At 43.2% G+C, this 16,753-nt stretch overlaps 1 protein-coding gene across 10 annotated transcripts in view; it reads left to right on the forward strand.

Annotated features, from left to right (window-relative positions):
- RNF32 (ring finger protein 32) overlaps positions 1-16,753 on the forward strand; it is a 45,490-nt gene that overhangs the window by 573 nt on the left and 28,164 nt on the right. For 6 of the 10 annotated variants that reach the window (XM_059172370.1, XM_059172374.1, XM_059172372.1 and 3 more), the window contains exons 2-7: positions 657-739; positions 1,752-2,016; positions 5,562-5,704; positions 13,912-13,944; positions 14,494-14,618; positions 14,801-14,909. In XM_059172370.1, the coding sequence (XP_059028353.1) occupies positions 725-739; positions 1,752-2,016; positions 5,562-5,704; positions 13,912-13,944; positions 14,494-14,618; positions 14,801-14,909 (690 nt within the window). In that variant the 5' untranslated portion in view covers positions 657-724. Of the gene's footprint in view, positions 1-656; positions 740-1,751; positions 2,017-5,561; positions 5,705-13,911; positions 13,945-14,493; positions 14,619-14,800; positions 14,910-15,015; positions 15,448-15,623; positions 16,466-16,753 lie in introns of those variants that run through there. The other 4 variants (XM_059172377.1, XM_059172379.1, XM_059172380.1 and 1 more) reach the window with 4 other exon arrangements.

The raw sequence follows: 16,753 nt of genomic DNA on the forward strand, positions 1-16,753 counted from the left end.
GGCGGGCGTGACGGGCCAACGCTGTCCGAGCTCCCGGCGGGGAACTGCGGCCCCGGCGGAGGAGCGTCCGGCGGGCCGTGAGCCCTGGCGGCCGGGCGCGGAAGGAAGGTTCTGGAAGGGCCCCCGGCGGTCTGGGCACCGCGTCCCACGCGCGGTCGGCGCCGCCCCGAGGACACGTCGGAGGCGGGTCACGCGCCCTGCGGCCGGAAGGGCCCGCGAGCGCGGCGGGGACGCGGGTTCCTGCGCGGGACGCCCCGGCCGTGTTCGCCGCCGCCGAGCGTGCGCCCCGCCGCGGCCCGAGGCCCGGGTCGTCCCCGAGTGTCGCGCGTCCCGAGCCGCCGTCCGTGTCCTCTCCCTGACGCGCTTCACGGACTGCGCGGCGCGGGGCCCCGTCGGGGCAGCGGCTGCCTTCGGCCCAGGCCGGCGTGGCGTGCCCGCTTGTGGCGGCCGTGTTGACGCGTGACATTGAATGACATTGCGCGGATGTGCCCCGGCCGCTGGGCCGCGCCGTCCCGACTGGCCCGAGTCCCGCGGGCACCCCGTGCGGCCCAGGTCCGAGCTCTCGGGGCCTCCCGGTCCCGCAGACCCTCCAGCGCGTCCTCCCCGCGGCCGGGAGAGGCGGTGCCGCGGGACTCGGGTTGCTTCTGTCTTCGCAGAGGGCGCGCGGGAGGCCCGGACGCGCCGTCGGACGCGGGCGCGCGGAGGAGCGGGAGCGCCGAGGAGCATGTCCAAGCACGAGGTACGGCCCTGGTGGGGACCAGGGCTTTCGGGGCGTCTTGCCCTCTGCGGCCCGCGGACGGGGCTGGGGGCATCGTGCTCAGTGAAGTCAGTCTGCCGGAGAAGGAGGGCTCTCCTAGGACTTGGCTCCTGCGTGGAGGTGCGGGGTCGAAGGGAAGGGAGGGAAATGCAGGATGAAATCCGGGAGACAGACCCTAAGAGACTCTGCATCTTGGGAAGTTATCAGGGCTGCGGGGGGGGGGGGGGGGCGTGAAGGAGGGCGCGAGGTCACGAGCCCCGGGTGTTGCGTACGACCGATGAGTCACTGACGGCTGCCTCGGAAACTGATGCTACGCTCTGTGCTAATCCATTGAATTTAAATTTTAAAATTTTTTTAAATAAACACTGTTTTACTCATGACTATTTTTTTGTATTTTCATTGTACTTTATTTCTTCTCATTGTGAGCCACCATACAGTACACCATTAGTTTTCGACGTGGTGTTCCCTGACTCATTGTTTGCCTGTAACGCCCAGTGCTTCATGCATTTTAATTCCGCTGTTTGAAAGTATAAAAATATAATTGCAAAGCTCGCTCCAGTGAGGAACTGTCCACCATAGTACCGACTGCAAGCATGACGTAGGCGCCCAGCAGTTTTATTCCGTGTTAAGTTTTTGCCAAAAGAGCGCATACTTAAATGCAGGATTCCCTTTCATATCACGGAAGCAAGATTTTGCCTAGAGTCTAATTTAATTGTAGTAAAGCAGAATGTGTTCAGGCATGCACAGCTTTTATAGGTCATAATGAATTAATTCATATTTAAGACCTTTGCAAACAGATGAAAAGACATTACTATGTCACCAACATAAATGAGGAGACTGGGCTTTCCCACACTTCCGTAACGTGGGTCAAGCATCCTGCACCATGACATAGGGTCTAGTTTCTCACCCAGATTGAGTACTAAAGCTTAAGGTTTCTTCCAAATGATATATTATAAAATGTTCCATAAATAAGGCTTTTTTCCCTAATTTTTAGGGTCATTCATCGAAACAAGATAATTTAGCAGTCACTGCAGTTGCTTTACAAGATCACATTTTACATGATCTTCAACTTCGAAATCTTTCAATAGCAGATCACTCTAAGACAAAGGTACAAAAGACAGAGAACAAATCCAAATCTCTAAAAAGAAACACAAAAGCAATAATAGATACTGGACTTAAGAAAACTATACAAGGCCCTAAAGTGGAAGATCCAGAAAAAGAATATGTTCTTGATCCAAAACCACCACCATTAACTTTAGGTGAGTTAATCTTCTCATTCATATTTTGGCTTATTAGAGCTAAGGAATCTAGTTGAGATTAATACTATGATTTTTCCTGGAACAGAACTGATTCTAATTTATAATCTTACAGAAAGAATGTATGTACTAAAGTTTAAAAATGATGGGGATGATATGAGCAAGAAAATAAAGATAGAACTACATAAAAATAAAAATAGTAGAATACAATAAATATCCACTAATCCACATGGGTGGAAGTTAATCAATCAATAATGGAAAGGAAAAAGTTCTCTCTTACGGTGGAATGACAACTGATAAATACATAGATGGGGCCAGAAATAGAAAATCCCCATCCAGCCAACAGCACAGTAAGAACAAGCATCAGTGGCTGCTGAGACACAGGGTGCAGGCACGGCCTCCCAGCGTGCTCATGCACCGCAGATGGAAGCATAGCCACCAACTACCGGGTACCTGGTGCCAGCGGCACCCTGACCATGTGACCCAAGTGCCATCACCAAAGGAACACATGCTGACATGCCCCCCGATCTCATGCTCTGAGAAAGGCACAGCATCCCCTCCGGGGTATTCTTCCCAACATGCATATCTGAATTTAATCACGAAATATCAGACTCCCCCAAACTGATGGAGACACTACATAACTTCCTGGCCAGTACTCTTCAAAAGTATCAAGTCAAGGAAAGCAAATGAGGAGAAACTGTCCCAGATACAAGGGACAAAGGGGACATGACAACTGAGTGCTATGTGTAATCTGAGTCCAAAAAACAGACCTCCATGAGACAAGAATGAAATCCAGTAAGGAGTACAGATTAATTGCCAGTGTTAGATCAACATTAATTTACTCACCTTGATCACTGAACTAAGGGATATGAAAATACTAACATTTGGGAAAAGTGGGTAACAGGCCCATGAGGATTCCTTATACTGGTTTTACAATCTTTTGCAAGTCTCATTATTTTAAACTGTAAATTTAGAAATAGAAAAGATTTTTACACGATGCGGGGCATGGAAACTAGGTTTGTCGGGGGGCGCTGTGCCCTCATGCAAGTGTGATAGCTGCAGGAAGCCCAGGGAAGCCGCGGGCTGCTGCATGGTGTAAGGGGAGCCTGTGGCTGCAGCAAGTCCAGTGGACACTCATAACTTCCCGTTGCACTGCAGACAGTGCTATTTGTCTCCTAGGAAATGGCACAGCCCGAGAACATGCAGACGCTGGGAAGAATATGACACAGTCATGTAGTGGGTCTCTTGTGCATATATAATTTATGGAGACAACCAACTAGATGATCGTCATAGTCAGTTTAGCAGGAAAGGTTTAAATTAGACATCAGCAAGAACTTCCTAATTTGCAAAAAGAGTGAGGTTAAAAAGAGTAAATGAGCTATTTTTCCAGGAGCTCTTTGTGAAAAGTAATTTTTCACTACTATGCATATCAGCTACCAGTAACTGTTGAACCATATGCTCTTCATTATTCTCGATACATTGTATTGCACTCAGGTCTCTTCTTGCTGATTTCGTGGAGCTCTTTATGTACTCTCCATACTAATCCCTTGATGATGGAGCCACTGAGATCTCTCAGTCTGGCACGGTCTTTTAATTTTAGGTGTTATTTTATATTGAATAAAACCTTCATTCTGATTACTGTGAAATCCATCAGTTTTTCTCTTTATTGTTTATGCTTTGGGTGATTTAAGAAATCCTTACCCATTCTGAGATTACAAAAGTTTTCAAAACCACATTTTATTTACTTTTACAGTTTGCCTTTCACATTTAGACCTCATCACAGTTTACTTTGCATACAGTATTTGCAAAACCAATTGATAGAAAAATTTACATTAGATTTTTCCCTAAAACCATCCTCTATCCTTTCTTGGTTGACCAGCAGCACCACATTTTGCCTTTCCCAAGTTTTCCAAGTTCATGCAAGAGAGGGAGGAAGAGTCAGAATGTATGATTAGGGGCTTCTGTTTCTGTCAGGATTTTACTGTTTTAATTCATAGCAGTTTTGTAATATGTCTTAATAGCTGGCATAAAAAGGCCCCAAATTCAATCCTCAAGATCTCAGAAGTATATTCTTCCATATACTAAAACAGAGTGGGTGATCTTCCGTTTTCATCTTTGTGGAGGCATTCCTTCTAAAACCTCCCATTACTTTGCTCCCCTATGGCCCAGTTGCTCTGTGGGGCTGGCACAGCTTCCCCTTTTTGTTTATGCCCTCATTGGGGTGAAGCCACTCCTCCAGCAGCTTCCTGGGAAAAGAGTCCAGAAGAGACCAGTGTATAAGCGTATGGACACAAAGATAGCTTCATCCTATCATAGTCCATTGATAGCTAATAAAGAATTTCAGTATGGGAGTCCTTCTCAGAATTTTGAAAGATTTGCCTTCTCGTGTCTGTGTTGGTGGTGGTAAGTCTGATCTAATTCTGACTTCTGACCCTTTTTGAGACCTGTTATGTCTCTCACACACAAAACTTTGAAATCTGCTTTTTGTCCCTACAGCTGTGATGTTTCACAGTGGTGGGATTTGGTGTGAATCCTTTGTTCTGGGCCTTCCTGGGGCCTCTCAAACTAAAAACTCACTTCCTCTTGTGGGAAATGTTTTAGGCTATTTTAATATCTTTACTCTTGATTTTCTGTTTTCTTTACGGAATGTCTGTCTTTCAGATGTCAGGCCTCCCTAGTCTGGTCCTTTAGTTTTCTTATCTTCTGTCTCCTGCTTTATCTCATCTTCCTACTTTCTATGAGATTACTTTAACTTTCTCTTCCAGTATTTGAGTTGACTTTCACATTTCTATAAGAGTTTTGATTTTTAAGAGCTCTTTTTTGTAGTTTGAATGTTCCTGGTACAACATCCTGTTCTTGTTTTGTAGATGTAACACTTCCCTTTCTATCTGAAGAGAGCCCATAGGGTGGCACTTTACCCATTCCCTCATTTGGGGGTCGTGTGGGGGGTGGATATTGGTGCTCGCACCCTGCCAGCACTGTGCCCCAGCTGCGGCAGCTCCTACTGGGACGTAACCTATGCTTGATGCAGAGGAGACACATGGTGGGCTCTCAAATATTGCTGAAGTAAGGAATTGATCCTGACAATAATTATACATTGTAAGAATTTTTAGCAACAGAAGAACCTGACAGACACTCATTCTGTGAAGGTCACTGGTGGCAAAAACTAAACTAAACTAAACTGGCAGAAGACAACACTGAAGCCTGAAAGACAAATTAGGTGAACAGCGAGAACCTTTGGCCAATACATGTGAAAGCCTAGTATTCTTCAAATTTTCTTTCTTAAAACTGGATAGCAGTCCTGCCTCCTGTAGAGGATATTGTGAACATGATGTAGGTGTGGGGAATCCTTCATAAATAAAAGCATAAGCCACAAATGGAGGTATTATTACCATTGACTTCTATACACCATGGAGGATTAGCATTCAGTGGAAGTACATGGTATGTTTTGCTTTCAAATTTGTTTACACAATAATATCATTAAACTGTATCTGAGTTCTATATTCTAAATAGATTGCAACTTCTGTTTCGTATTGTTTTAACTTTAGCACAGAAGCTGGGCCTCTTTGAACCTCCGCCACCACCACTATCCTCAGATGAATGGGAAAAAGTGAAACAAAGATCCATCCTGCAAGGGGACTCTGTGCAGCCGTGCCCAATATGCAAAGAAGAATTTGAACTTCGCCCCCAGGTGTGTAACCTGAAGATCAGATAAGCAGGCTTGGGAACTAGACTGAGCTGGATCCTAAGATCCCAGGTTTCATTTTTCTAGTTTCTTCTGCCTATGTGACCTCAAATACTTTTACGTTTTCTTTTCCATTAATTAAAATGTATATGTAAGAAAGAGCTAAACACCCTCATCAAACAGTTTTGTTTATTTACCAAATGATATTCTCAAGTATAAAGTTCATACAAAAGGAATGCTTCCATTCCGCTGGCTGGAAATAGCTGAGGAGGGACTGGAGGCACCACTAAGAGGAGGCCAGGCCAGGAAGAATGAAAGCAAATGGAAATTTTAAGTTGTTTTGTGAATTGAAATGATAAAAGAAATGAAAAACTAGGCTCACATATCTCCAAAGAATTTGTGTAAGAATCTTCAAGTAAAATCTTTTAATAATCTTTATTCGTGAAACTTTACCACAAGAAGGTTGATGACATAATAGATAAAATGCAATCAATCTTGATCAAAGGTTTCCCTGTACATACTATGTCTGCCTGATCCATTGTCATCTCCTGGCAGTTAGGGACACTTCCACTGCTAGAATTTTGTGTTTTATTTTAAGCTAGTGGCCACCCTACAGCAGTTTCCCATGTATGCAGCATTGTGATTCCTATAGAGCAGGCACTTGGGCATTTGCTGGAAAAAAAAAACAGCAAACAGAGTCAAAGTGGGCCCAAAATTCATAGCCTGGGAAACCTCCAGCTTTACTCTCTACCTGACACTTAACTCTCAAACTTAATTTGTTTTAATGAGTTTCATCGTTAACAAGTTAGTTCACAGTCATAAAACGTTTGTTCTTCGCTAATTTGATTTTACAAGTTATTTTAAGTATACTTATTGTATTCCAGTGCTCTATCAAGACCTAATCTTACATATATGAAAGCTAGGTATTTTAGTAAAATGTTAACCCTTAAACCACAGAATCATCATCTAGTATAATTTAGCATTTTAGTGTAGCAAGAGTTAATAGACCCACACAGAGTCATTCCGGCCCCAGCAACCTCTTTTTTTCTGTGCTGTAAGTATTGAGCCCGACTGTTGAATGACGGATGAAAACTTACACGGAGTCTCAGAAGCAGGGCAGCAGGGGCTCAGGGTACATCATCCCTACCATTTCCTCTATTCTGTGTTTTATACATTTCTCACTAAATTCTTATTTCTATTTCGTCATAGAGATGCTTGTGTTTATTTTGCATCTTTAGCTCGTTATTCTTGTTGTGCTTGGTTTTCCTTTCCTTGTTCCCAATAGTTGGCATTTCCTCAGCATTTGATGATTTCAGTACTTCGGACTCCAGTAATTCTTGCGCATCACTAAAGGAAGCACTGTACCCATTTAACAGATGCGGAAATAAGTCTAGCAATCCACAGCCAGGTGGCTCGGGAAATGTTTGCATGGTCAGCTGGAGTCTAATCCCAACTTCTAGGACATCCTTAGTGCATTTAGCACGATTTAATCATTCATTGTTATCTCAGAGAATGTTTGCCAAAATCGAACATTTATGTACATGTAAAAGTCTAATACTTTAAATATATGGAAGTACAAAGTTATTCAGTACAGATAATCAAATATCTATTGATAAAACACCCAAAGACTATTCTAGAAAGTATGAGGAGAAGAGTTAAGATGGAGGAAGACTAGGGGGACCCTAAGGTTGCCTTGTCCCTCAAACACAGCTAGATAATTATCAAATCGTTCTGAACCCCCAAGAAATCAGTCTGAGGACCGTGATAACAAAACCGCAAGTCTGTAAGTAGAAAATCAGCCAGAAGGTAGGAGGTTCAGAGAGTTGGTCTGAGAGAGCTACCACTGTGGGTACTGCAGCAGGAAAGGAGCCCTGTTTGCAGAGACCACCACAACGGATTATACAGAGCAGAGTGCGATATCTGACAAAGTCTCACGTTTTAGAAGTCTGCCACCGCCGGGGTCATGCCTGGCTTAAACATGCTCAGGAGGGTCGGCGGGGTGGACCCAGGAGTGGATAGGGTAGTCTGAGGTTACCCTGGATTGCGAGAAGAACCGGTGGCATCAACATGCTTCGCTCTTTGCAGGCACAGGAGCAGGGACTCTGCCTGCAGGCCACGTCCGGGTGCCGGCTCTCTGCTCCGCCTCACCATAAACTCTGCACTGCTGTGGGTCCTGCGACCACTTTCCTGGCATGGTCCAGGCAAATGGCAAAAGCATAGTGACACACTCCCCCAGAGGAACAGTATGGTTCTGTGCCCCAGGAGTCCCTAAAATTGTGGCATTATAAAACCCAGTCCCACCTGGGATAAAACAGGTTGGACACAGGCAGAAGGTAAAGGTAGGGATCTGAGGGAAGCTCGGAACACAAGAGGGGTGACTGATTGCCCTTCTGTAGAGGTTCCCCGAAGAGTGAGGGGGAGCAAGAACCTTCCGGTCCGGGGCTAGAGAGCACGGCCTGCCATGTTCATCCCACCCATCAACGATGAAACACCTCAGGGGGCAGCACAGTGCAGCCAAGTGGAGAGGAGCGGCTTACACCAAGCCCTGCCCCCTGTGCCTCGCAGCTGCGTTTGCACTAGCACAAGCCCATCTGAGAATCAGTGCGACAAGCTCCTGCCCCAGAAGGCCAGTACAAACACCTTGCAGTTACCAAGTCGGCTGATCATAGAGTACAGCAAAGCTTAATTAAGGGGAAATAGGATTTAGCTTTCTTTTAATATTTTTTATAAATATAAAAAATATTTATATAAATATAAATATTATATAAAACATATAAAATAAAAATATATAAAATATTTTCTATAATATATAATAAAATATATAAAATACATATATTTATAATGAAATATATTTATTATAATAAATAATATATATTTATAACAAATATATAATATGTGATATATAAAATATTAAAAATATTTTGTTTATAAAAATATATAAAATATATATTTATTTTATGTATAAAAATTATATGAAATATATAAATATATTTATATATTATATAATATAAAATGTTATATATAAAATTATGTATTATATATAATATAAAATATATATTATATGTAAGCCTTATATAAAAATATAAGATATATTTTTATTTTTCAATTTTTTAACTTTTTATCTTTTTAATTTTTAATATGTGTGTGTGTGTATGTGTGTATATATGTATGTACATGACTTTCTGTTCTTCAAATTTTTACTTAAATCTAATTAGTTAACATACGCTGAAATATTGGTTTGAGGAGTAGAATTCAGTGATTCATCACTTAACATACAATACCCAACGCTCTGCATGAAAAGAGCCCTCCTTAATGCCCATCATCCATTCAGCCCATCCCCCACCCATTCCTCCATCAACACTCAGTTTGTTCTCTATCTTTAAGAGTCTCTTAAGGTTTGTTTTCCTCTCTCTTTTTTCACTTCTCCCTCCCATATGTTCACCTGTATTGTTTCTTAAATTCCACAGATGAGTGAAACTATGATATTTGTCCTTCTCTTTTTTCACTTTGCATAATATAACTCCATTCACATCACTGCATATTTATAGTAAGACCTCGTGCTTTTTGATGTTTGATGGCCGTTCTTTTTGATGGCTGTATCTATATTCTCTTAGGTATAGATATAGATACACCACATCTTCTCTATCCATTCATCAGTTGATGGACGTTTTGGGCTCTTTCCCTAGTTTGGCTATTATTGATAATATGGCCAGGGATTTAATCAATACAGATATAAGTGAGATGTCTAAACTAGAACTTAAAACAACAATTTTAAGGATATTAGCTGGGCTTGAAAAAAGGGATAGAAGACTCTAGATAAATCCTTACTGCAGAGATAAAAGAACTAAAATCCAGTCAGGATGAAAGGTAAAATGCTATAACTGAGGTGCAAACCCAAATGGATGCCATAAAACAAGGATAGATGAACCAGAGGAACAAATCAGTCACATAGAAAATAAAATTATGGAAAGTAATAAAGCTGAAAAGAAGAGGAAAAGAAAGGTAATGGATCACCAAGGTAGACTTAAGGAACTTAGCAACTTATTAAAATGCAACAACATTCGTATTTTAGGCATCCCAGAATATGAGAGAGATAAAAGGACAGAAGGTTTATTTGAGCAAAGTAGAGCTGAAAACTTCCCTAATCTGGGGGAGGATACAGACATCAAAATCCAAGAAGTACAGATAATTCCTATAAAATTCAACAAAAGCTGGCCATCGCCAAGACATATATCACAGTCAAATTCACAAAATACACAGACAAGGAAACAATCCTGAAGGCAGCAAGGGGGAAAAAGTCCTTAACCTGTAAGGGAAAACAGATCAGGTTCACAGCAGATCTGTTCACAGAAACTTGGCAAGCCAGAACAGAGCAGAAGGGAATATTCAACATGTCAAATGGGAAAAATATGCAGCCAAGAATACTTTATCCAGCAAGGCTCTGATGTGGAATAGAAGGAGAGACTAAAAGTTTCCCAAACAAAAAGGAGCTCATGACCATTTGACCAGCCCTGCAAGAAATATTAAGGGGGACTCTTTGAGTTGGGGGTGGGAAGAGACCAAAAGCAACAAAGACTAGAAAGGAACAGAGACCATCACCAGAAACACCAACTCTACAGGTAACACAATGGCACTAAATTCGTATCTTTCAATAATCACTCTGAATGTAAATGGACTAAATACTCCAATAAAAAGACACAGGGTATCAGAACAGCTTAAAAAACAAGATATGCTGCCTATAAGAGACTCATTTTAGACCTAAAGACACGTACAGATTGAAAGTGAGGGGACAGAGAATCATCTACCATGCTAATGGATGTCAAAAGAAAGCCAGAATGGTCATACTTATTTATATATTCATTTATTTATTTGAGAGAGAGAGAGTGTGTTCACATGCAGGAGGTAAGGTGGGGGGACAAGGAAAGAGGGAAAGCAGATTCAGTGCTGAGCAGGGAGCCTGACATGGGGCTTGATCCCTGTACCCTGAGATCATGAACTGACCCAAAGGCAGATGTTTGACTAAGCCACCCAGACACCCCAGACAAACTAAATCTTAAAATGAAGACCATAACAAGAGCTGGAAGAAGAGCATTTTATCATAATTAAGGGGTCTACCCATCAAGAAGCTCTAATAATGGTAAGTAAATATTTATGTCCCCCAACTTAGGAGCACCCAAATATATAAATCAATTAATAATAAACATAAAGAAGGACACTTGGGTGGCTCAGTTGGTTAGGCATCCAACTCTTGATTTCAGTTCAGGTCACGATCTCAGGGTTGTGAGATCAAGCCCCACATCAGATTCTATGCCCAGCGTGGATTCTCTCTCCCTCCCTTTCCCTCTCCCTCTACTCCTCTCTGCCCTGCTCGTGCATGATATCTCAAAATATAGCAATAATAATAATAATAAACAAGAAAACTGGTAATATAATAATAGTAGGGGACTTCAACACCCCACTTACAGAAATGGACAGATCAGCTAAGCAGAAAAATGAGGAAACAATGGCTTTGACTGACACACTAGACCAGCTGGATTTAAAAGATATATTCAGAACATTTCATCCTAAAGCAACAGAATACACATTCCTTTGAAGCGCACATGGAACATTCTCCAGAATAGATCACATATTGAGTCACAATCAGCCCTAAACAAGCACAAAAAGATCAAGATCATACCATGCATATTTTCAGGCCACAGTGCTATGAAACTTCAAGTGAACCACAAGAAAAAAATTGAGAAGACCACGAATGCATGGAGGTCAAAGAACAAGCTACTGAAGAATGAATGAGTTAACCAGGAAATAAAAGAAATTTTTAAATACATAGAAGGAAGTGAAAATGAAAATACTACATTCCAAAACCTTTGGGATACATCAAAGGCAGGCATACAAGATGAAGGTATATTGCAATACAGGCCTACCTCAAGAAGCAAGAATCATTGGGACCCCATCAAGGTAAAAAGCAAAGGAAAATCAACAAAACTAAAAGACAGCCTATGGAATAGGAGAAGATATTTGCAAACAATATATCAGATAAAGGTTTAGTATCCAAAATCTATGAAGAATGTATCAAACCCAACACCCGAAAAACAAATAATCCAATCAAGAAATGGGCATAAGATATGAACAGGCATTTCTGCAAAGAAGACAAACAAATAGCCAACAGACACATGAAAAAAATGCTCCATATTACTCTGCAACAGGGAAACAAATCAAAAGTACAATGAGATACTACCTCATACCTGTCAGAATGGCTAAAATTAACAAAAGAAACAGCAGGTGTTGGAGAGGATGTGGAGAAAGGGGAATGCTTTTGCACTGTTAGTGGGAATGCAAACTGGTACAGCCACTCGGAAAACAATATGGAGGTTCCTCAAAAGAGCTAAAAATAGAACTACCTCATGACCCAACAATTGATTTACTAGGTATTTATCCAAAGGACACAAAAATACAGACTTGAAGGGGTACATACAGCCCAATGTTTATAGCAGCATTATCAACAATAGCCAAACTATGGAGAGAGCCCAAATGTCCATCAACTGATGACTGGATAAAAAAAATGTACACACACACACACACACACACACACACACAGAGAGACACGGAATATTACCCACTTATCACAAAGAATGAAATCTTGCCATTCACAATGGCATGGATGGAGCTAGAATATATTATGCTAAGTAAGTCAGAGAAAGACCAATACCATATGATCTCGCTCATATGTGGACTTTAAGAAAGAAAACAGATGAATATATGGGAAAGAGGGGAAGGGTGAGAGAGAGATAAACCCTAAGAGATTCTTAACCATAGAGAACAAACTGAGGGTTCATGGAGGGAGGTGGAGGGGAGGATGGGATAGATGGGTGAAGGTATTAAGGAGGCACTTACTGTGACGAGCACTGGGTGTTGTACATAAGTGATGAATCACTGAATATTGCACTATATGTTAACTAAGTAAAATTTAAATTAAAAAAAAAAAAGAGAAACTTAACCCTACACTGAGAGGAGCTAGAAAAGGAAAAGCAAATAAAGCCAATAACCAGCAGAAGGGAAATAATAAAGATTAGAGCAAAAATAAACAATCTGGAAACAAAGCAGACCAATGAAACTAAGAGATGGTTTTTGAAAGAATTAATAAAACTGATAACCCCCCCAGCCAGACTTACCAAAAAGAAAGAGGAAGGTCCCAAATAAACAAAATCATAAATGAAAGAGTAGTGATTGCAACCAACAGCACAGAAATACAAACAACCCTAAGAGAATATTGTGGAAAAATTATACGCCAAAAAACTGGCAATCTGAAAGAAGTGAACAAATCCCTAGAAACCTACAAACTATCAAAATGGAAACAGGAAGAAATAGAAAATTTCAACAGACCCATAACCAGCAAAGAAATTGAATCAGTAATCACATCAAATGTGTCTGAGACTTCAGTCATCCCCAAGAGTCTTGCCCGCCATCTCTTCTCTTGGCCCCAGACACTGGAGAGAAGAGAAGCCAGTGGCCAGAAGACCAGCCCCCTTGTGGGCTCCTTCCGCACTGGTATCCTGCTCTCATCCCCCAGTTCTTCTGGGAGAACCACACACCTTCCTCCTCATCCTACAGCCTCGAGTATCACTGTGTGGTGGGGACTCTGGGCCACAGAGAGGAGACATTTTCTTGTGAGCATACTTTCCCCACATTTGAGAAAGAAGAGATGATTCCAGCGTCTCTGGACTTATTTCTGGAACTCTCTGTTTAAGCATCACAGTCAATGAGCTGCAATGCTAAGCACTCCAGGACTGCAGCTCAGCTGAACAAAGCCCTGCACAGAGATGCCCGTCCCCTCCCTCTGCACCCCCTTCCCCCCACACCCTGGTGTGGGCTGGGCCCCCCCAACACACACCCCAGCTTGCTTCCTTTCTCAGGATCTACCCAGGGAATACACCTATTTCAGAAGCTGTGACACTTACTAGCAGACACGTGTGTTTGATGTTTCAGACTGTCGTTAACTTAGTCTTTCTTGTTGAATTATATGCCTGTGCTGTGCTCAACTTAAATGCTAAATATTAGAAATATCAAGGTTATTAATCTGCTTTTTTAATTTTTCAAAGAAACAACACAGCCTACCTTTTAAGCATTCAGAATTTTTCTTTTAATTAATGCATTTATGCTGCTGCTCTTTTAACACTAATTTAAACTTCAAACATTTTTTGTCTTCTCATGCACAGGTGCTGCTTTCATGTTCACATGTGTTTCACAGAGTAAGTGACTCCCGCCCCCTCCCCCCCTGCCCCAATAGAGTGAGCAGGGTGCCAGCCGCGTAGCTCTTACTCATTGAAAGTTTCCCAAGATGAACCACTTATTTTATCCATAATCACCACTCGGGAGTTAGAAATCTGACTTTAGGCTACAGAATAATTCATTGTTTTGAAAATCACGAATTTTAAGTGACAAAAGAACCACACGTGCTTGTGTAACACAGTGCTGTTACTAACATTCCTCACAGTGAGTGGCCGCCTGCTCCCTGTGTCCTGACTGCATGGTAGCCGTCTATACTGGGCTCACCTGCCTTGACACAAGTGATTTTCAGAAGTTTTTGATGTATGTGCATGTATGTTCTTGTAAAATTTCATTTTTGGAACAAGTTTCATGAGGAAGGTGTTAACATCTGATGAAACGTCTTCCCTTCATAATCCAAACCGGACTGTCTCATAATGATGAGAGGAAAGAACACTATAATTACATTAGGAGTAAGAATGTTATTTATAAGTAATTGCTCATAAAATTTTAAGTGAAATGTTCTTCTTCAGGCATGCCTCCAGGCGTTTGAAAAGTTCACAAATAAAAAAACCTGCCCTCTCTGTAGAAAGAACCAGTATCAAACCAGAGTGATTCACGACGGAGCCCGGCTGTTCAAAATAAAGTGTGCCACAAGGTAGGAAGGGTCCGTCCCCCTCCCCACAACATCCCCAGCTGCGGCGCCGGCTGGTGACTCGTTCTCAGGGAAGGAGGGGCTTTGCCTCCCTCCTTGGCCACTGCCTCCCCGGGCCTCCCCCCTGTTTTGAAATACCTGTCAAGGCCATCCTGAGTGAGTCATGTCAAACATCTGTGTTCCAGGATCCAAGCCTGCTGGAGGGGACACGTGGTCAGGAAGTGGTACCAAGACCTGAGGAGAAAGGTTCCTCCCACAGACGCCAAGTTGAGAAGAAAATTCTTTGAAGAAAAGGTAGGTCCAGGGCCTTGATTCTCCTGGTAGTGTGCCCACCAGTGGTTCACTGGGGTCAGGGAGGCCCACCGAGGCGGTGAAGCCCAGAGACTCACTTCGTTTGCAGGCCTTTTACAGATGCTTGAGAAGCTGCTAAAACCCCATCCCACCTGGATTTCCAACCCAGGCAGTAAAATACTTCTAGGTTTGCTTTTCTAGTTAAATCATAAACATCCTAAAATTGAAAAAAGGTTCAATTCAAAGCAACTTTGGTTTGGCTGTTTCATGACACTTGCTTAAATAATCTCTTCAGAGGAAGGAATGGATAAAGCTTAAGTTTTCACATCCCCTGAGTTGCAGGTTAAAATGTTTTATTTATAAAAATAGAGTTCCCACTGTGCTACAGTTTTACCAAGTGTCTCATTGGGCCTCATGGGGTCACCAAAATGTGAGTTTCAGAAATAAATAACCTCGGTTTCTACCCTTTCTTTGAATAACTTTTTAGCTTTTTTTTTTTTAAGATTTTATTTATTTATTTGACAGAGACCACAAGTAGACAGAAAGGCAGGCAGGGGATGGGGGGGGAAGCAGACTCCCCGCTGAGCAGAGAGCCCGATGCGGGACTCGATCCCAGGAGCCTGAGATCATGACCTCAGCCGAAGGCAGAGCCTTAACCCACTGAGCCACCCAGGCGCCCCAACTTTTTAGCTTTCATGTTTATTTTTGGCTTACCAGTTTTCCACCCTTGTACCCCACAAGGCGGGGTAGAGTAGAGGAGCCGGCGAACCTGGGTTCCAGCCTCAGCCCGTCCCACCAGCTTGTGGCTCCGGGCACAGCCTCCGGGTTCAGCTGTAACAGGGCAGTCATGACCTGAAGCCCCAGCGCTGCTCTAGGACTAACGCCCAGTAGGCCATGAGATGCGCCGCTCTTCCGTCCTGTGTTGTCCGAGCTCGTCCTCACGGTGACTGCTTCAGATGTGGTCACAGCCCCTGCTGCCGGGGACAGCACTGGATGAGGCTCTGGCGTTCTGACATCACGTAGCTTTAAATCGCAAAGCTGGAACTCACCGTCGCACTTCCCTGCCGCCTTCTTTATGGAAGTGTCCCTTACACGTTTATTTAGCTCTTCCTACACCTGCTTTGTGAGCCTGCACTCGCGTTGGGAGTAAGAGTGATGAAGATTACCCTTTACTGCGTAAGGAGATCCCTGGCCCGTTAGAATGTGAGGCCCGACGGACGGCGGCCCTGTGCCCCGGGGCAGAGGCCGACGTCCACCAGAAGCGTCAGGCTTTCACAGACTCCCCGTCCGGCCTTCTCACCCGAGGTGCCGTGTCTCTGTGCGTCGCGTAACCTCGCCAGCTTGTTTGTGCCCTGGCTGGGGGGCTTCTCCAGAGAGCCCAGGACCGCGTAGGGATCCTGAAACCAAGTGCATTTAGGCTCGACCCTCAAACGAGATGACGCCGGACTGTCCCGGGGCCCTTCCTGATCACTCAAGTAGTTGGTCCAGGCAGTGAGTACAAAAGAAAATCGGGAACTCGACTGATTATGATGTCATTAAATCTCATGGATTTGAGTGAGGAGTCAAGATGGCGGAGAAGTAGCAAGCTGAGACTGCTTCAGCTAGCCGGAGATCAGCTAGATAGCTTATCTAAAGATTGCAAACACCTGAAAATCCATCGGCAGATCGAAGAGAAGAAGAACAGCAATTCTGGAAACAGAAAAACAACCACTTTCTGAAAGGTAGGACCGGCGGAGAAGTGAATCCAAAGCGACGGGAAGATAGACCCCGGGGGGAGGGGCCGGCTCCCGGCAAGCGGCGGAGCAACCGCGCACAAAATCAGGACTTTTAAAAGTCTGTTCCGCAGA

This window comes from Mustela lutreola, chromosome 4, assembly GCF_030435805.1.
Source record: "Mustela lutreola isolate mMusLut2 chromosome 4, mMusLut2.pri, whole genome shotgun sequence".
Taxonomy (NCBI): Eukaryota; Metazoa; Chordata; class Mammalia; order Carnivora; family Mustelidae; genus Mustela; species Mustela lutreola.